Source organism: Triturus cristatus, chromosome 3_1, assembly GCF_964204655.1.
Source record: "Triturus cristatus chromosome 3_1, aTriCri1.1, whole genome shotgun sequence".
In the NCBI taxonomy this organism is placed as follows: Eukaryota; Metazoa; Chordata; class Amphibia; order Caudata; family Salamandridae; genus Triturus; species Triturus cristatus.
Window position 1 is genome coordinate 512074387 of NC_140583.1, and position 21324 is coordinate 512095710.

Below are 21324 nucleotides of genomic sequence, written 5' to 3' on the forward strand. Positions count from 1 at the left end.
TCCCCAATGTTATCCTATGGGAGGGGTTATCCTCACAGTAGTGGACAATTAATATAGGAGTTTTTCACTATCAACATATGTAAAACTTAAAAAGACATGCCCAGTACTTTAATTACATATTAGCCTGCCCTATGGGCTACCTAGGGCCTATGTTAGGGGTGACGTATATGTACCAAAAGGGGAGTTGAAGGGATGACAAGGGGGTTTACATGCCATACAGACATGGCAGTGTAAGACTGCATTCAGGTTGCCATGGCAGGCCTGGGATATGTTTTAGAGTGCTACTAGAGTGGCACAATAAGTGCTACAGGCTCACTGGTAACATTCAATTTGCAGGCCCTGGGTATATGGTATACCACTTATAAGTAAATAACAAATGCCAATTAAAAATGACAATCAAATCATCTTTAGGGGAGTGAGCAAAAGCACGTTAGAACTGGTTAGCAGTGATATAGTGCACAGAGTCCTGAGGCCACCAAAAATTTATTTCAGCAAAAATTGAGGTAAGTAGGCAAAATGTTTGGGGAAAGACCACCCTAACTCTGACAGGTCTAACACTCACCATCTAGAACCTATGTGTATTCAAGTAAAACTGCTTGTTGGCTTCCCATTGGAAAGAAGTACAGACAATATTTATATCTATATACAATGTTTGTCTGAGAGACAGAATCCTGGATACTGATGAAGAGTGACCTTTCATAGTTGTTACAGTATGTGTATCAGTGCACTTAGTGCCCATTATTAGTGTATGGGGAATGCTAAGAAAAGAGAAACCAAGGGGTTTGCAAAGTTATAATTTCACTGGAAATGTTTTAAAAAGGTAAGAACTTCCCAGCTTTATGAAGTTGTACATGTGTATTCTTTGGAAAACGTTACTTGTGAGCAAACATTTCCACAATTTGGAAATTTGTAGAATAATTTACATGCTAATTATTGTTTTCATAAAATCTACTTCTGGAAGATATTTTGCAACCATTTTTAAATCTTTTGGATGAACCTGCAATATTTTTATAGGCTTCACAAAGTTTGCTGAGAAACATCTTTGTGAGTTTGGACTGCTTGCAGAAACCTATTGCCTTTACATAAGAAGGTAATATTCATGTTTATTTGCCTGGTTCATACATGATAAATGAGCATGGTACCACTACGGTGTATAGTCCTCTTTTTCTGTAGACATACCAGAGAGTTTTCATGAGCCAAATGCTTGTAAAGAAGTTAAAACCCATTATCAGGCAACAAATAGCTCTCAAAGGTATAACCATTTCTTTAGTGGCCCCTCATGCTTTGTCGTATTGGCTCTTTCCACAGGGAGCTTCGGTTATTCGAATGCTGTCAGAGTTCTTGTCAGAGGACGTGTTTGTTAAAGGACTGAACGTAAGTAAATATTGATCACTAGCCATTGAAAGCGCTCTTTGGCATACTAACAGTATGGGCTTTGTGGAGTCAACAATTATTGTAAACATTGCTACTTAATCACGTTAGACTGATTATCACGCTAGACTGATTATCACGTTAGTTTCAGGTTTTAACTGTTTCACTTTGTTCCAATGCAAACTCTTCACTTTGATTTGTTTCACATTTGACCTTATAACCTTTTTCTCTAACAATATACTTTTAATGAAAACATCCTCGTTTCCACTCGTGCTTACCATTTGGTTATTCTATTCTATTCTATTCGATTCCATTCGATTCCATTCGATTCCATTCGATTTTATTCGATTCTACTCTCTTCCATTCCTCTCTTTAAGATCTCTTAAACAACTGAAAATTCTATGATGCTTTAAAGCCTAAAACGAAAATTCTTCACCTCGAGAAAAGCAAGAGTTTTACCACTGTCCTAAACTGAAAATGTTTCTGCCCCTTCCTGAGCAGGACAAGATCATTCTACAAAAATGGAGGGCACCTAAAAACAAAACAAAAACCGGCTGCTTACTGTATATGAGCCTGTGAGCTAAATACTGTGATGTGTGAGGATGCAGGGCTCTTTTGAGGTATAAAGCCGCCCCTCATGCATAGGAATGCAAGAACCCCGAATGAGCGCTCCCAAGGAGGGCTTGCATTCCAAACACCACTGGCAGGAGGAGAGAGGGTAACACTCTGTGTATATGTTAATGAATTGATAACAATAGGTCCTTTAGACAGCTGCTCTGTCCAGCCTGAACTGGAAAACTAAAACTGAGCTGCTTTCCTGGCACTGACACTTGAATGTGCAGACCAAGGCAGTCTTGATAGCAACAAAGTGATAGCTTGTTTTCTTTTCAAAGACCAGGGCAATGTCATGCATTGAATTCTGTGCCAAACTTAACATTTTAAGTGACACTTATTAAACAGTGGAGGGCACAGATATTTCGGGATATCTCTTTCGAGGTGTGGACCCCTAGCACTAGGAAGGGAGCAGTGCATGAACTGCAGTTCACACAGACGATATGCTGGCCAAGCAAGAGTGAAAGAGTTGTTCCATTCGGTGGATGAGCCGAACATGCCGTAGTGGCCGTCAGCCAACCCTCGTGATTTAGAGGCAGACAGATCTGTCTGCGACTAGAAGTTGAAAATAACTGAAAGAGAAGATGGCCTTATGAGTGAGGGGTCAGCTTGACCTCAGGGCCTAATTAAATTGCGGGATGCAACACCTGTTTTATAATGGGGTATATGATCTGTTCTCAAGGCCAAAAAAACATAGTCCACTTGACTAGAGACAACACGCATACCTGAAAGCTCTTACATGAGACCCAAAGGTCACCACCTAGCCACTGGAACACTTGGGTTTCACAGTCAGAACTGTGGTGGGCAGAAGTGAATGGAAGTAAAACAACTGCCTGTAGATCATCTGCAAAATAAGATTTCATCGAAACCATGCCACTTTTTAACTCTTTACACAAATCTTCTCGAGACGCTCTGAGGGGGTTACATAGTTAATGAATGTCTTTAACACAACAACATTCTCAATGATCTCTAGGCACATTTAAGATCTACAGGGGTGCTTAAAGGTAAGGCGTCTGACCCACTGGAGGCTCGTGCCAGGCTCGAGCCTAAAACCTGGCTCTGGCTCAGCTCCAGGTTTTGATGGAAACTCGAGCCCATGACGAGCCGAGCATTCATGTGGCTACTCCCTGCCTCCCTCCCTCCCTCTACCCAGGATGTAGTGCTTAGATCAGAGATGCCTACTTTGTAACTGAGGAACCAGGCTCAAGACTCGGTGTCGGCTAAATATCCTGTGATTCTGGGAACATCACTTAATCTGCCAGTGCCTATAAATAATGTATGCACTTGTGTAATATAACTTGTGCTCATTTAAAGCGCTCAGCCTGTGAGTTCATTTTATATTTAAAAACTGTACTATGAGGTAAAAAACACAAAGCCTTAACATAAGGACAAGACAAATACTCATTGTCTGACTGATTTGTACAAAGTGAAACCAAAAAACCTGGATAAATCATGGCTTCCCCGGTTAAATTGTGTGATCTTAGGCAAATAATGTATTTCACCAAAACTCTTTTTTCTTTATTATCGTGTATGAAAGCACTTTCAAATATGTGAGTTCAAACTTCCAGTTGTACAAAACTATCACTTTTAATAAGTACTTCTAAGTGCAGTGTTATAATGTGCCCTATTAATGTCAAAGCTTCAACATGTTAAAGAAATACACCTTTTAAAATTTTTAAGAGACTTTATCATATTTTACGTCATGCTTATTGTAGGATTTTCATACCAAATATGTTCAGGGCTCGACTAGTAGACGAGACCTAAGATCCGATCCAGTCCATAGGCTCAGCTCTGGCTTGACGCTCTTTGTTAATTTGTTGGCTCACCCATCTCTAGGGGCACTAAAACCTTCTTAATAATTATTAGGGACAATTTACTCAAAATCAAGACACTTGTCAGAACTGTGTCTCTATGCTCCATGGCATATCCATGGCTTTGTCTTGGAGGACAGTATGATTTTCCTTAATGGTCCAAAGCCCTATTGTGGAAATATGGTGGTGAAAGTAGGTCTTTTCTACACTGAATCTTCCAGGATGACAAGTGATGTACCCAGGACTCCTGCTAAGCTATGAATGTTTCCAATATCTATATCGACTATTCTCAACAGATGCAGCATCAGCTACCATGTGTGCTTCGATGATAACCCATAATCCCCAAAGGAAAATTTAGGATTGGTGGAAATGCCAAATTGTCACAAAATACTCCATTTTTTTTGCGAATGAGATGTCGTTGATACTGCTTCATTAAAGCTAAAATTCTAGACATGTTTTTAGACTCTAGGGGGCATATATATGAACTAACCATGTTGCGAGTCCCTAATAGCGATTTGGAGCGAATCACTATTAAGAACTCGCAAAATGGAATGTATGTAGGAATCGCAATAATAATTGCGATTCCTTAAATATCACTTAATTGTGAATCGCAATTTACGATTTGCAATCAAGGAATACCTACCCATTCATTCATTTGGGCCTAGAGGCCCATTGGAATGAATGGGAAGACATTCACAAATTGCGAGGACCCATTAGGTACTCGCAAAATGTGAAATGCATTTTCAAGGGTGCAAGGTTGTCAAAAGGACACCCTGTTGCACCCCTGAAATATGTATGTGAGCACATGTGGCACAAATACATGCCCTAAGGGTATGTATGTGTGCCACATGGCACTTTGAAAAATGCAAAAAAGTGAATTTTTCAAAGAAATCGCAAATTACCACCAACTTGAATTTGGTGGTAATTTGCGATTTCTTAGGGAAAAATCGCACAACTTGGGTGCTTCCTGCATTGCATTTAAGGAATGGCAATTTGCAAGTCCTTAAATGCATTCCAAAATAGGGAATCACAAATTCCCTATATTGCTAGGGCCTATTGGGATGATACATCCCAAAAGGCTTTTTCCCGTTCGCAAACGGGACGATTCTGACGATTCTGATACATCTGGCCCCAAATGCCATAATGCACACCTCTTTTCCTGGACACCTCAGATGGACATTTGCCAGACAAAAATGACATCATCTAATTTATCATACAATTAAACAATATGACTAAAAAATCTGCTTTGCAATGATTGTTGTCTTTGTGAGACATTCCCAGTCTCTTTGGCTCATCACCGAATATCCCAGTTGTCATCTAATGAAAAGACTACAGCAATGAAGTCTGTAGAAGCCTGTCACTGAAACGATGAGTATGTAACTCTAATGCTTACATCTTCCTTCGCATTAGAACTGACTATAACATAGCTGCATTAATGTCGCAGGCACCCAATCAGGAAGAAGACTGAATTGATTTGCAAGTCCAAGAACAAAGCCTTAAGTAGCTCAGGGTAGAAACAAGCTTTGTAATCCAGATTGCCAGGAACTGGCCAAGAAGAGATGAAGAGCTGATGTCTTCAAGAAAGTGTCAGGATATTGACTTTCTGAAGCCTTACCGATTATTTTCAAGAAAGATTCTCTCCACTTTTCCCACAAAAAAAGCCTAAGGGGCAGATTCCAAAGCCCCTTGGGATACTTTTGCGCCACCGTTGCATCACTTTTTGTGATGCATCTGCGGTGTACACAATGCACCAGGTTACGGCCAATATACAACGGGACGTATCTGGGGAGATGCGTCACCTTGTAAAGCCCGCACCATCCTCGTAGAAGTGGCGCAGTGAAATCTACAAGATTTCACTGCACCACTTCTAGGATGCCACTGCGTCAAAACCTTACGCCTGCTTGGAGCAGGCATAAGGAGTGATGCAGTGTATTAAGTATAGGCCTCCCTCAAACATTGCTGGAGTTGCGTCATGCTTGCGACACAACTGCAGCAATGCGCGACTTTTGTGCCGACAGATGCGTCAGAATCCTTGCACCATGTTGCGCCATATTGTTAAATACAACGTATCCATGGTGGCGCAAGGGTTTCTTTGCCTGGTGCAAGAAAACTGACGCATCTCTGCTCTAACACATAGATGCTTCAGTTTCTTGTAAATAAGCCCTTAAATGTTTTTCACAGCTATAACCCTGAAAAATCTTTCATCGTAATTTCGATTCCATCTTTCTGCAACTGCTCACATTTTTCTTGATTATCTGTCCTTGGAAACCTAAAACTTTATTTCCAAATCTATGGGCCAAAAAAGGCAAAAGCAAACATATACATATTCAATAATTGTGTCTTTAGATATAGAACCTTATGTCTCGAATATGTATTCATAATATACTAATGCAGAAACTACTTTGGAAAACAATTTCAGTGATTCACGTGACTGAGAAGTGTTTGCATGAAAATAAACATATATATATATATTCTTTTACAGTCTTATCTTAACGCATTTGCATATGATAACACCGACTACAATGACCTGTGGTTCCATTTACAAAAGGTATGTGCATCACTTTTGATTGGATAGTATTCCATGCTCTGGAACTAATGCGACATTACTTACTTGTTACTTAGTCTGGAACTATTACGACATTACTTGTTTTTATCTAGTCTGGAACTATTGCGACATTACTTACTTGTTACTTGGTCTGGAACTATTGCGACATTACTTACTTGTTACTTAGTCAAGACAGATTCAGTATTCCACTTGATTAGAATATTCAACAGGCAGCATCACCAACAAAATAATTATTCAATACCTACTGTGTGTTGTCATCTTTCTAAAGTAAAGTAGCGTTATGGCTCTTTCCTGTGCTAATTACAAACTGCGCCCTCAGCTGACTACAGATTTACTATACAGCACACACAATTGTGGGCAGTGACTGTAAGTTGCACGGTTCTAGCAGAGGGCAAACTCTACAAACGAAATTAACATTAGTGTGCGGTAACACCTCAGTAGTACCTTGCAATTAGAACTTAACCTGCCCCAGAATGGTGAAGAACTGTGCGGACCTGGTATGACCACCATGCCAAATTCCGCAAATGTTCCTGATCTGGGAGTGTAACTCACACAGTTAACACTTGCCCTAAGTAGTGGTGGTAAATGTTAGTTGCAGGGAAGCTGGGCGGGCATAGAGAGGGAGGGGAGTAGGGAGATTGGGAAAGGTGCCCTTGTGGTGGTGAGGGGTGGGGTGGGGGAGGTTAGTTGCTCCCTCCTTGCCTACAAAATGCTCGGGTGGGAGCAGGGACAAAGGCTTGGCTACTGTTGCAGCCAATGTGCCAATCGATTCTTTCAATCAATTTTACTGGCCAGTAAAATAGCGTATGGTGTAGCCACACCCCCGCAAAATCTGGGTGTAGGAACACCAGCCTACTTATGATAGGGCCCTTCCTTAAGATTATTATTGCTGTAATTTCTCCAACATTTAGGCAATGTCATCGGTAATATTTCACTAAGCGTGCTTCATGCAAGATACCAGTGGTGACATTTCACAGGTCCATTTGCCCTGAGTTCAGTCGAGTTAGAATGTTTAACAGCCCTAGTCCAGATATTAAGCCACATTTCCTATAATATTTCCATTTCTACCATATATCTGAGTCTATCTGCAGTTTTTTGACTAGTGATTTAAATATGAAGGAGTCAAGGTCTGATATTAGGTGTCTAATTATGGAGTCTTTCAGTATCCTAAATTTCAAAGGTAGACTTGCAGTTTTAATTATACTGAGGTAATGAATTGATTTGGAATAAATACTTATTTGAGAAAGCCTTTGAAAGCCAGTTGGCATACATTACTTGGGTAATTCTTTGCCCAGTTTCATCATTAAGAGAGCAGTTTTGTGATTAAGAGAGCAAATGGGGAGAGACAGATTTATTTATGCATGTTTATGATGTTTCTATATTGCACACCTAACCAAGAGGCAGGGTAGCAGTGCAAATGGTCAAAGACAATCTAAAGGCAGAAAGCCAACAAGTAATAGGAGTGAAAGCTGAGTTGTGATGCATTGTGATGCAGTATTGTTTATAGAGGTGAGCTTTCCTAAAGTGGAGCAGTTTTGGGGATGTCTTAATTCATACAGGGATGCTGTTCATGATCCTGGGTGCGTAGATGGAAAAGGACTGCTGTGTAGCTTTTTCTATTTAACACATTTTTGTCTGCAGTCTGATGGTGTCCTAGCTACGGGTGTGCCAAGAGCTACAAAAGGTGGTGTGCTTGCATCCAAGAAAACAGTTATACTGGTCAAGATGGCTTGTAAATGGTGCAGCTGGTTTTGAAAATGAAGACAGTAAGGGGAGACAATGGAGTACTACCTGGATGGGTGTGATGTGATCATATTTCTTCAGGTCCAGATGTGCTGCTGCATGTAGGATCCCCCGAAGGGGTGCCAGTGTGGAGTATGGCATAAGCACCACCCGGATGCTGGAGTACTACATCTAGAACAGCAGTTCTGAAGTTGCTTTAGGAGGAAACAGTTTATCTTTCTGTAGAAAAAATAAATGGTACCAGGCTGTTTTTGATTTTTTGCAATGTAATCCTTGAGGGTGAGGTTAGGGTCCAGGTTGAATCCAAGTGACTTGGCATTCGGTAAAAGCTAATGTTAGCAGCCATCAATGCTCATGTAATTGATACAGGTTTCAACGGTATCTTCTTCGGTGTTACTCACAAATAATAGGAATTCTTGCTTGGGTTGAGCTTCATATAGGTGCTGGACATCCGGGTCTGGATGATGTGCAGGCAGAGGAGACTTTCCAGTAGAGTTATGTATTGTATCATTGGCATATTGGTGAATCTTGATGTTATTTTCTGTGGCTAGAATACTAAGCAGCTCCATGTAAAGGTTGAGGATGACAGGAGACAGACTGGAACCCTGGGGGACTTCTCAGGGAATACGGATTTTTGTGTGAACTGGAGGTGCTCACATGATGAACAAACTGTTGGAAAGGTAGGAGAAGAACTAGTGAAGGACATTGCAGTGAATCCAATTTGAGACTCCAGGTTGAGACGAGAGTAAGGTGATCGACTGTGTTGAAGGCAGCTGAGAGGTCCATTCATATCAGTAGGTATGGGTAATTTTCATCTTTGGCCAAGAAGACATCATCTGCAATGTGTAAGGTAGCAGTCTCCTTGCTGCAGTGTGATATGAAACCAGATTGGTAGTGCAGGAGGAAAATAAACTAATTTTTTATTATCTTACAGATTAAGGTTAGGTGAGTGATGGGCTGGTAGTTGGCGAGGTCATCTGAGTCTAGTATAGGTTTCTTAAGAAGTTGGAGGATCTGGCCTCTCTGGAGATCTCTTCTGGGAAGAAATCTTGGGTTAGGGAGTCATTGTCAATTAAAAGTAGGGGTAAGAGAGTGTCACATTGGGAGAGCTTTGATGAAGAACGATTATAAGACACATTCATAAAAATTGGCTTTGAGGAAGTAGAGTATGTCAACAATATCTGCGAGAGATAGAGCTTTGAAGACTGATCATTGCAGAATTCTGCAGGAATGTGCAGTGGTAAGAGATGAAGCAGGCTTGATGTTTTTGATGTGCTGTGGGATCTTATGTATTTTTTCACTAAATAAGTTGTTGATGGCATTGCACGTTTCTGTGGAGTGTGGAATAATTGGGTCTGACAGTAGGTTTATGCAATGCTTGATGGCATTGGACAGCATTCTGTTTCTACTGTTGGCTTCATTTGTGGTGTTAGTACAGCACTTTGCAATTGATTGATTTGATGAGTGGTCTACATGTTGCATGGAGTGGAAACCATATCAAGAGGTTTTCAAGAGTTATATTTTTCTTCCATTTTGTTTCCAGTCTGTAGATGGATCATTTATTGTCAGCAATGTCTTTAGAGTACCAAGGTGCTGAAAGGTTTGCCTTGTAATTGCTTTGTGTAATTGAGGCGTGTATGTTCACATAGCTTTCCTAAAAATTGTTGAAGGTGTTTAGAGGGATGTTGACATCAGACTTGAAGCTGATAGGGTGAGAAATAAGTAGAGGCACTGGGAAATCTATGGAAAAGTCTTTGAAAGATCTGGAGGTTTCAGCTTCTGTTTTGTATTGACCTTCATTTGTTGGTGGGACATTAAGCAGAGATATAGCGATGGCAAGGTGGTAGTTTTAGTCCAAGGATATTGCTGGTTTGCTTGTTGGTGATGTTTAGAAGACAGGAGAAAAGAGAAAAAAGAATAAATTCAAAATTTGTGAAATGCAGTCTCCCAATACAATTCTGAGGGATTGCACTTGATAAGTGAAATTTTGCTATTTGCCAGGGTTAGAGCTAGACACCCTAACTGGACTAGTGTCCACTGTATTTTGAGATTTCTATAAGCCCTCTGGAGATTTCTGTGCCTTCAGAGGAGACGCTGTAATGGAGGCTCCTTCGAAGGCACTGAACCTTTGTAGAACAGAACAGCCAACATGTTTTAGGCGGCTGTTCAGCAAATGTTTTTGTTTTTCAAAAGCATACTCCCAAAAGAGGAGCTTGTTTTTGAAAAAAAGCAAAAAGAAACTCCTGACCCTGGGAGTTTTTATTTTTTCTGTTGGGGTATCTTTGGGTGCCCCAAACTTGAAAAAATAACAATAGACCATCATATGTAAATAAGGTGGTATGTCTGCCTCACCCATGCCAACATTTCTAGCTCTTTCAGGCATCAGTGTGTAGTTTCTGATGGCATAGCTTGCTGAGGTACCACCTTCGGAAACATGACTGTTGCCCTGACTTGAGCATGTGGACCATCAGTTTAGCAGTCTGGTAATGTCTCTGCCAAGCTTTCAATCAACACCCATGTCTGTTTCAACTCCATAGATTTTGTGTCATGACTAATATAAACCACTCTGCTATCATTTTTGCTTGATCAGCTTCCAGGGAGTCTAAGGATTATCTGTTAAACAACATGTCCTGCATGATAATTGTTTGGTAGCTTTAAACTTCTTACAGCGTGTAATATGCAGTGACTTAACTTTCTTCATGTTAGGTGCTAACGCATTAGATCCCCTCCAATGACTTATGTACAGACTGATGAATATATACCCTAGCGAAGAAACACAATTGATTAAATAAGTCATATTCTAATAATATATGCCTACATCAATAAACCCTTCGTATGTGCATCTGTGAGTCTCCTAATTCGTATCAAGTAACACTGGGACCAAAAATGCTTTATTTAAATAGGCTGGAGTTTGATCAGACAGAACATTACATCTTCTGTATATCCATTCAATCAGTCCCTGGGTGATTAGAAATTAGTACAGTGTGGAGTAGGATTCATGTGGGTTTGATCAGGATGTGAAATATTGTAGAGCATACAATTACATTAATTTCTTCCAAAATATTTTATTCCTAGAATAATTTGTTTCACTATCCCTTAATACAAACTACATATGAAAGTTGCAATTGTTGTTCCCCAAAATTACATTACTTTTGACCTTGTGATGGAAAAGACACTGGTCTAATCCCTTCCAAATGTTGCTAGCAAAATAGAGGATTATCAATTATCAGCGAGCTCCTGATACAGCGGTCTGTATTTATCATAACATTAATTGGTGGGCCTTTCTGTCTCTACTCCATAGGTTATCCGGGATATACCTATATCCAGAGTGTTTCCAGTAATGTCATATATAATCTGTGGGATATTCTATTTACTGTGCAAGAGGGTGGGGATCACCATAGCCCACTCATCTATAGTCATGTAAGAGCTTTAAGACTGAACTGAATTTAGAGTCCAGGTACTGAGTCAAGTCTCAGTTTTCACATTGTAATTTGGGATAATGTTGGGCAGCTGTGAACAATATGGAACTCTTGGATTAGTTTCTGAACTGTCCATTATCTTCCACTGTCTTCATAGGCTGTGAATCAGAACTCACCAACATTACTACCTAAAACTGTCAAAGAGATCATGGATACATGGGTACTCCAGATGGGCTTCCCTGTAGTGACTGTCAACACAGCAACTGGAGAAGTTAAACAGGAACACTTCCTGCTTGACCCAGACACACCTGTGACTCGTCCATCTGAGTTCAAGTATGTACTGAAACAAATTTGCTTACCTGAGCTCTTGCAGTTTTTGCTTTCTTTGTCTGTATAAATACTCTCACAATGCTTTGCACACATTCACACACGCACACACACATACACACGTCTAATGTCTCCACATATACATGCACCTGACCTTTTAAAATACCAGTGCCATTTTTTAGGAGTTTGATAAATGCAGAGGGCTGTTATTTCAGTATTACAATGTAGTATTTTAAATGTTGCAGCTACACATGGATTATACAGATGGAGTCATTGATTTCTACAGGTGTACAGGGAAAGAACTGGCTCCAACAAAAGTCAGGTACTGTAGTTCTACATTATTATTATTATTTTTTTTTAAATAATCCTAACAATGGTATTCTAAGATATTTTGAATTTTTTTAAAATTGACTTCAGTTAAGGTATCTATGAAATAGATTCTCAAACATAAAAATCAATTGAATGAATATTTATTTTGTTTCTGTTTATTAGCATCCGAGCACAAATGTTTACATCAGTCAAAGTAATACCCTGTTAATGAAGTTCAAGTATGTTGTGGTGAATTCCTTCTTTTATAATGTTCTCGGAGAAACTGGTACTCAATTCAATCACCAAGACTGATGTTCACCTGATCCCTGACCTGTTGAGCTCATTGACAGGCTGGGCACTGCCAAGTTATCCAGTACCTTTGATCTCACATCAGGGTACTGGTAGACTGCTCTAAGTGAGGGGACAAAAGAGAGGTCTGCACTCTCGTCCCCAGAGGGCCACATCCAGGTTAGGGTGCTGCCCTTTGGCTTAAAGAATGACCTTGCTCGTGGACGATGCATTAATTTATCTGCGCAGAAAGAACACCGTTCTACAGGAACTAATAGAGTTACTGGATGAGCATGCCCAAATAACTTGTCTATGGGTCAATTGGACCAAATCTGTAGTAGTCCCAAAGAAACCTCTGCCGGCAGATCAAAGGAGTGCTCTTCCCCTCACTCCACTCATCTGGACTTTTGATACTTTTCAGTATTTGGGAGTAAAAATGTATCACTCTCAGGCAGGCCTGATAAAAAGGCAATCTGGGAAAAGGAATAACTACAGCCCGAGCTGCACTTCAATTCTGCACGAGCTTCGCATTATTCCCTATGGGCCAAGTTGCCTACTCCAAGATGCTCCTCCTCCCTCGAATTTTATACTTTTTTTCGACCCTCTCATTCAGACCACCACACAAATTTATTATGGCAGTGAAGTCACTTCTTGTGTCCCTGATTTGGGGTGGTTCCAGGTCCATGGTGGCACTCCAGAAGTTATACCTCCCTCTATCTGAAGGAGGCCTAAGGGTACCTAACTATCAACATTACTACGCAGCTGCACAGCTCCAATGGCCTATGAGATGGCTTGTGAGAACTAACCTAGCTGAACTAGACTCCTGGGTGGTGACTCTATGAAGGCCAGCCATGAAGGGATGGCTATCAAGCTCCAAAACATCGTTACAGAACAAGCAGGGCAATCTCCTGAGGTCAGCGGCTAGACATGGCTGGATGAAGTACGTATTACCTAATCACCAACCCTCACCAGATGCTCCAGATCTTCCCCCTCGAAGTAATCCCGGGCCTTTATACCTACCATAACTTGTTACATGTGGACTCAAACTTATGCGACTTCGAGAGCTTGATGGGCCTCTACAGGGTACTGTCAGGGACATTTCTGCTCTGCGCAACACTGACACAGCAATTCCACCAGATATTGGGTAACACGTGCTCTGAACCCACAACATCAGTAGTACTGCAAACTTTGCTGACGCATTTATAATTTCCTCAGACCCGACTCAATTTCTCTATTGTCCCCACTGCAAGAGTACTAGAACTCGGCACTGGCAACTAGTATTACTGACAAGCAGTGGACACAATGTAAACGTCACCCTAAGAATATATCCACGAATGCAAGATTGAACTATAAGCAATTTAACTATCTCCGCCACACGTATTTAACACCGCATAGGTTCAGCATGCATATAACCTACTTCCAACAACGTCTGCCCTAGGAGCCTAGCACGGATGCTACATTTCCCCATATGTTCTGGACCTGCCCCAGACTCAGGGCATTTTGGAATTACATAGCTGGGACATTGACAGATGCAGTGGGTACCCCAAATGTGGCCCAGGACCTTCACTTTCTACTGGGAATCACAGAACGCAACCCCTGTCGTAAGGGCCTTAATGCATTTCTAGATCTGACATGGAGTCTGGCAAAACACATACTTGCCATGGACTGGAAGTCGCCAGAGGGCCCTAACATGGAGACATGGCTCCTAGATCTCCGTAGAGCGCTAGTGGCAGACCACGAGACCCAATTGACTAACACCCTGCCAATGCCCCCACCAGCTAACCCCATGGAATGGCATGCTTATTTAACCACCATAGAATTAAAATTAAACACCCCAAACCCAGTTTCATCATAAATCATTGACTGTACCACACACTTAATTCTTAGTCCTTTAAACATGCCTCAGGTCTCCAATTGCAGTCTTTATGTGTGGTTTAAATTGCAAACTCGACCTGGCAAAATAAACCTTTTGCAAAGCCTAATCTTTTCTTTTTAATACATATAAGTCACCCCTAGGGGAGGCCATAAACAATCCATAGGGCAAAGTGCTGTGTTTTTACAAAGTTGGACATGTACTTATAAGCTTTACATGTCCTAGTAGTAAAACAATCTTTAAATTGTTTTTCACTACTGCAAGGCCTACCTCTTCCATAGGATAACATTTGGTTCAGTATTACTTTTAATAAGTGATAACTTGCAATTGGGAACAGGTACGAATATTGAGTTTGGTGTCTTAAGAATTGAAATTTGAAACCCTCTTTAATAGTAAAGTTGTATTTTAAGCCTTAGTTCTGAAAATGCCACTTTTAGAAAGCTGGCCTTTTCTTGTCATAACCACTTGGTGTCTGCTGCCTGTATCCTGGGTCACATGACTAGGTTTAGCTGACAGTTGGTCTTTGTGTATTGCCCCCAGACAGTGAGACAAAGGTATGATAGAGATTGGCAGGATGGGCCATATCTGACTTGATGAGGGGGTCTATCACCTACCCCACTTGCATATCACAAACCCTCTGCCTGAGCACACTCACAAAGGGTTTGACACTAGTCAATTGTGACTCCAGACAATCTGGGGTCAGGGCAGAGAGGCAGGAAATTCCAAGCACATCTGGCGGTTGCAAAAAATGCTTTTAAAAGAAAAATGAATAAAGGATGAAGTTCAATATTGCAAGATCATATCGACTCTTTTTTGGGAAAACAGTTTTGTCTTAAACCTACCTTATTGTGTATTTTACACATTTGATACTTATAAGTGTGCTGGGCTGTTTTTCTGTGTATGTGTGTGTATGGGGGATGAAGTTGTGGGTGTGTCTTTTCCGTTGAGTATTCATGAACACAAGCAATGGTTCAAAGTGCTGAGGTACACATTTCAATTCTTTAAGTTCAAATGTGGTTTTGTGGCGTCTCTATTTTGTGTGTTTGCATGTTAAACACCTATAATAGTACATATCTGTTAAATGAAACTTAAGTTCCATCGGTTCCAATGTATTAGTGTGTGTATTATGGGATTTCTGTGTGGGATATGTGTTTTATTTATTTCATTGATTTTGTTGTTAATTCGGACTGTGTGTTGGTGTACATTTGTAATATGTCAATATAAATTCCATAAGTTACACTATGGTGTTGTGTATTTGGGGGGATTTGTGTTGCCTGTGAGATGTGTTTTTGCCCCTTGTTTGTGTGTCTTCTTTGGCCTCTGTTTTTTTAATTTAGTGTAGCTTTGGACTTGTAGCTATTAATCACTGGCACAACATTCTATATTTAGCTGTTCTTATGACCACCTCTCAATAGCCTCATAATTAAGACATTCTTTTAATGAAATGTCTTTAGAATGCCTAGCTGAAAGCCCTAGCAGCTAATTAGGTTATGTGTTACTTCTACTGGGAAAGATGGCTGTTAAGAAGTGTAGTTTCAAAGATTTATAATACGTTTTCCTAAAACATAAAGCTTATCGTCCACCATATTGGTGTTTGTTTAGGCTGAAGAGGAAGATCATGTTATTTGTGGGTATATTTCTAATGTGCTCTTACCGGACAGCAGCATTTCTATAAGCAATAATACATTTTCTTTTATTTTCTACTAGATATAATTTCGGATTTTAAGGTGACTGGCAATAATTGGTTATTGGTCAACATCAATGCAGTTGGATATTACAGGGTTAACTATGACCAGGAGAATTGGCAAAAGCTTCTGGAGCAGCTAGACAAGAACCACATTGTAAGTTTAAAGCTATCCACAATTGGACTCGTTCACAAAGGGTAGACAAATAGTGGTAATAATGTTTAGATGTATAGTATTATATCTATTTCACATGCTGACATAAGGACTTTTGACTCTTCCTAAGCAAGTATAATGACCACAAAATATAGATTACACATGCTAAGCATTGAGAAAGCTCTACAGTTTCAACACACTTCACTGTTTGTATATTTACATTGCATGTGCTATGGTCACATCCCTAGAGGTTCCCTTTTTAGGTGTCACTGATAGCAGCATTAACTGTTTGGTATACCTAATGTTACCAATACTTTAAAATGCACATATAAGAAGTATTACATAAAGAGTTGACTTTGTGTCAGCCCCCTTCAGTCTTTAGCTCCTATGTAGTTTTCTAGGTTCACCATTGCTTGGACAGGAATTCCAGTTCATTTTGTGGAAGGTTGTTTCCCTTATTGCTGCTCCCATAAGGTTTTGCTGCTAGGGCAGAGTTTCATGTAGCCAATCCTCCCCGTGTCTCCCAGGCTTCACTCTTATTTCCCCTCACTCCATCATTTTCACTCCCCAAGGCCAATCACTTCCAGTAAGGGATCATGTCTCTCTCTCATTCACTACCACCTCCTTAGCTCTCCATCATCATACCATTCATCCCTTCCTCCTTGCTTCCCCATCATCCCTGCCTTGACTCTAGCATCCCCTTCAGTCATGCCTGCCTTGCCTACCTGATATGCCCCCTCCCAGTTGAATCCTGCCTCTCATTATTTGCTTCCTTCATCCTTATGGGCGATGTCTTGCACATTCCAAGAAACAGCAAAAGGGCTATATTGCATAAAGGTTGTTTGCACATACAAGTGACTACTATTCCCAATAAATATTAAGGCAACTTCTTCCGAATCATACAAGAGATACACTGAGAGGCTTAATCTTCATCACCATCATAACCTAGCATTGAGATGCTTATATAAAACATAGGAAACATCTGAACTCATTAGACTTATGACAAAAGTAAATATGTTTAAGACACACCCTCTCTTTGATCTGCTGTACTCCAAAATAGAATAAATTCACAGTTAACATTTTTCGCCATTATTCCTTTCCACTTTCATCAAAAGGGGGCATTGAAGGGCATATCTGGTATCCTGAGATTGATAGTAAAGTTGTGGAAACCTTTGAAACTTTTTGTCCAGGCTGAAGATTGTGCAGACAGCAGCAACAAGCACTTGTTGTTTACTACAGGAAATTCTAGTAATGGCCTAAGGTAACAAGTCTCCTATAGCATTTCCCTTTGTCTGACTGGAGAGACCTCTAGTGTAGGAGAGTATGATCTGCTTCACATGGGTACCCCCACTTTTTGCTGGTGTTTCACTGTTTTTTTTACTTAGTCTGGCTGTGGCCCTGCTAATCAGGACCACAGCCTAGCTGCTTCCTCTCTAAAATGGTTTCCATGTACATTAGGTACATATCTAATTGGATTCTGGAGTGCCATATAAGCCCCTAGTATATGGTACTATGTACCTAGGGCATAGGTACCTCAGAGGCCTACCAGGGGCTGAATCATGTATTATGCCACCCTTGGGAAGCACTCCAAAATGGCACCATAGGTCTTCTACTGCAGCCTGGGTAAGGGTGTGCTTGCACCCCTACAGAGGTATAGGCTACCTATATCACTACCATTGCACACACATATAAAACCTATAAGTCACTCCTATGGCAGGCCTTAACAATCCTGAAGGCAGAGGGCATGGTTTTTATGTGAGAGGTCCCCTGCATGAGCAGTGCCCATCTGCAGCGTTTGGAGTACCTCCTCTGATGCTGTTTGTGGTGCAGCCTGACCATATACTCTTAAGTGCACTATAACCTCGCGGTAAATGCTAACTTTGGGATGGCTGCATGGAAACATGTCGTGTTTGGTGTCAAACGCTTTGGAATACTACCCCCCTGCCAGTTCTGGCAGCAGGGGTAGCATTCCACCCTTCTAGAGGGAGAGACATGTTCACACTGGTCTAACCCAGTAGGACTTTCTACAGCCCTGGCATCACAAAAGGGATGCCTCTGCCACAGCCACTGGTCTAGCCTCCTGCTGCTGACCGAAACTCCGGCAGGGGAGGCCTGGACAATAGGTTTCCTGTCCCAGGGATGTGTAACCACCTCCCCAGACAGGCAGATATGTATTGGGGCTGGGCGGGAGCACTCTCTGGTGTTTTGAAGTCCTGCACTGGGGACACACTTGTTGTCCCTGTGCATAGTCCAGTTCAAACCGGTTGCAGGGGCTACCTGCCCCTGCTCTGGTGTGAAACTGGACAAAGGAAATGGGTGTAACCACCCCTCTTTCCAACCCCTCCCATAGGTGGGTCCCTAGAGTATGTCTATCCCCAAAGTTAGTATAAGTATGGGAACCCAGTCCTAGTGACTTTAGATTACCCTGGACGAAACTCTGCAATATATATCTTGGACCTTCGACGTTCTATCCTGACTAGAAGACTGAAAAAATCTCCCTTGGAGTCAAGGGGTGACTCCCCTGCTTGGCAGGCACCAAAGAAGCAACTGTCCGGTCTGCAATTCCGAAGCTCCCGCTGGACGCCGAAGCCTCTGCATCACCAGAGGTAGATTTCCTGACTTCCCCGAGGCTACCCTGAGTTCACAGCAAAGCTGAGGCCCGTGGCTATCATTGGTGATGAGGAACCATGACCCCTGTGCACCGTGTACTATTGCTGGTACATCAACTTCCTGTTTATCCTTGAAATTCTGCTTTGGGATCCCAGTAGCCCCAGCCTTGAGCATTGACTGCACCAAAGATCTCTGGCCTCCACTCCACGTGTGACCCGTGGGCTGGGTTTAAGTGCGACTGCTCAAAGCTCCTTCGCAATCGCTAGCCCGTTGGCTAGTGGGTCCCCACGAAGGCAACTCCTCTTCTGCTTGGGCTTCCCTGGTTGCTCCAGATGTGCCCTGACTTACCCTTGCTGGGTGAGTCCCTCAGATCTTGCTGGTCTGCACCGACATCCTTCTTCTCTTTCCACGAGACTTGCCATTGCCAAGGCTTGTTGGGTCCATTCTGGTCACCGACACCGCAGCACTCGACAGACTTTGTGGTACAGCTCGAATCCAGCTCATGGACTTCATCGATGCCTCCTGGACCTCGTGGCTGAAGAGTCAAGGCACCCGTCAACTTACCTGAAGCACCCGGCATCTGTGGGCATTGGTCCATTCTGCCCTCTGTCACTGGCAAGTGACCCAGACTCTGTCCCCTCTGCTTTCAGGTTCCTTCCATCCTAGATCCAGGCTTGGATCTCTTTGGACACTTCTCCTCTTCACGGCAGCAGCAGTTCTTCACCAGCTTCCATTGTAATCGACGACGCGACCCAACACCAAAAGACACCTATGCACCTGGCTTCCCTGGGTGAGGTAACACGAGTACTCCAGTGCTCCAGTGGGTGCTAGCCCTAGATCTTCTTAAGTCCAAAAGGGTTTGATTCTAACTCGATTCTAAGTGTCCCTAATCTTTAAATTTCCAACCGCGAAATTGTCCATAGAAATTACACACAGCACACAGTCCTCATGGGTCCCCTGTGTCACTACCTTGGGTGGTTCCTTGGGGTCCCAGCAATTCTAAAGGCTCTAGGCCTTGTGTCTAGTTTAGCCGTGGTTCTTATACCACCTTTTTGGTGTATGGTTTGGTAGGCCCCTAGGGCCCAAATGTGTATTTGTGCTATTACTATTGATTGCTTACTTGTAAATAAAGTACTTCGAACTCCAGTCTCATAAAGAGACTAAAGGGGTGTGTTTGATATTAAATACATATATTTTAAATATATACATGGTGTGGTTGTCCTTTCATTTGATCATTCAAGAGATTATAGACTGGTAAAACAAGCTGCTTTACATTCCTTCAAGACTTAGCCTGAAGGCTGCTCTCCATAGCTACCACTAGGATAGCTTTCAATAAATGTTGTCTTTAACCTATTCACCATAAGGGGTTGTTTGGACTGGTACAAGGTGCCCACTAGAACTAGTGGACAGCATATATCAGGCCACCTTCTCACATCAAGTAGGGGCCTTTTACAGAAAGAACTTGTTTCTGACTTGTGGGTCCTCTAGAAATAGTCTGAAGGACTTTAGCCTGATAAAGAAAATGCTTGCGTCTGTCTCAAAGGACCTTGAGTAACAGCCCAATATAAGGTTACCTGCAAGGACTTGGTCTGAGTTGACAGACGTCTAGTAATGGCTTAGAAACTACTACTTGAATAAGGATAGTGCAGACTGTAGCTTTTCATGGGCATGTAAATGTGTTCCTTAAAAATAAAAGGAGGCTTACTGGCCTTTCCAATTCTTGTAAGCGATGGTTTACCATAAGTGGTGCCCTTCTCTTTACACTTACAGACACCTCTAACAGAGCACACTCAGGGCCCTATTTATCAATGCGCTGCTCCGCCCTTGAACCTGGCAATGGGACCCAAGAGTGACGCAACGCAAATTATAGCTACCAAGCCACGCATGGCCCCCTTGGTTGGCTTGATAAATCCAGAGTAATGCAATACAGTACACATTTCTGTGTTGCATTACTCTGTCACAGGTAGGCGCTCCATGGGTGGTGCATTGGTGCTTTTGGTTCATTCACAGATTTACGATTAATGGTAGACCTGACAATGGTTCAGAACTGCTGTGCATCCATAGGGGAGGCATAATGAAGAAAAATATGTTTATTTCTCCTTGTTTTTCCCTCAAAAGAGGAAAGTGCATTAGTGGATTGTTTTTGTGCAGGACTGTGTATCTTCTTGCACAAAAACAATCCTCTTAACAATGCAGGCACCCTTGCACAATGGTGTGAGGGTGCCTGCATTGCCGTTAAGCAGTACATTGTGCACCAGCACTGAGAAAAGGCGGAAATGAGCCGCATTATGTTAAATACAACACATTCCTGTCCTTTCCCTGTCATGCAGTACAGCGCTGCAAAGTGGCTTGCTGCGCTGTGCTACATGACATTTTGATAAGTATGTCCCTTAGTGTACATGTACATCTATGCAGCATAACCTTGCTACCATTTATCTTTGATGTACCTGACTTAGTGAATCTTGTACACTAGCATTACCACAAATTATTTCCAGATTAGCAGCTAATCACAAGCGTATCTGCTTTCTATATTAAGGTATGCAAAGAAAGCCCATTC

At 41.8% G+C, this 21324-nt stretch overlaps 1 protein-coding gene across 1 annotated transcript in view; it reads left to right on the top strand.

The window, feature by feature from the left end:
- The window catches only part of LOC146860507 (aminopeptidase Ey-like), a 188991-nt gene that overhangs the window by 78288 nt on the left and 89379 nt on the right, over positions 1–21324 (top strand). The window contains exons 8-12 of the mRNA XM_085644419.1: positions 1309–1374; positions 6277–6342; positions 11680–11855; positions 12095–12171; positions 16027–16160. Of these exons, the coding sequence (XP_085500545.1) occupies positions 1309–1374; positions 6277–6342; positions 11680–11855; positions 12095–12171; positions 16027–16160 (519 nt within the window). The remainder of the gene's footprint in view (positions 1–1308; positions 1375–6276; positions 6343–11679; positions 11856–12094; positions 12172–16026; positions 16161–21324) is intronic.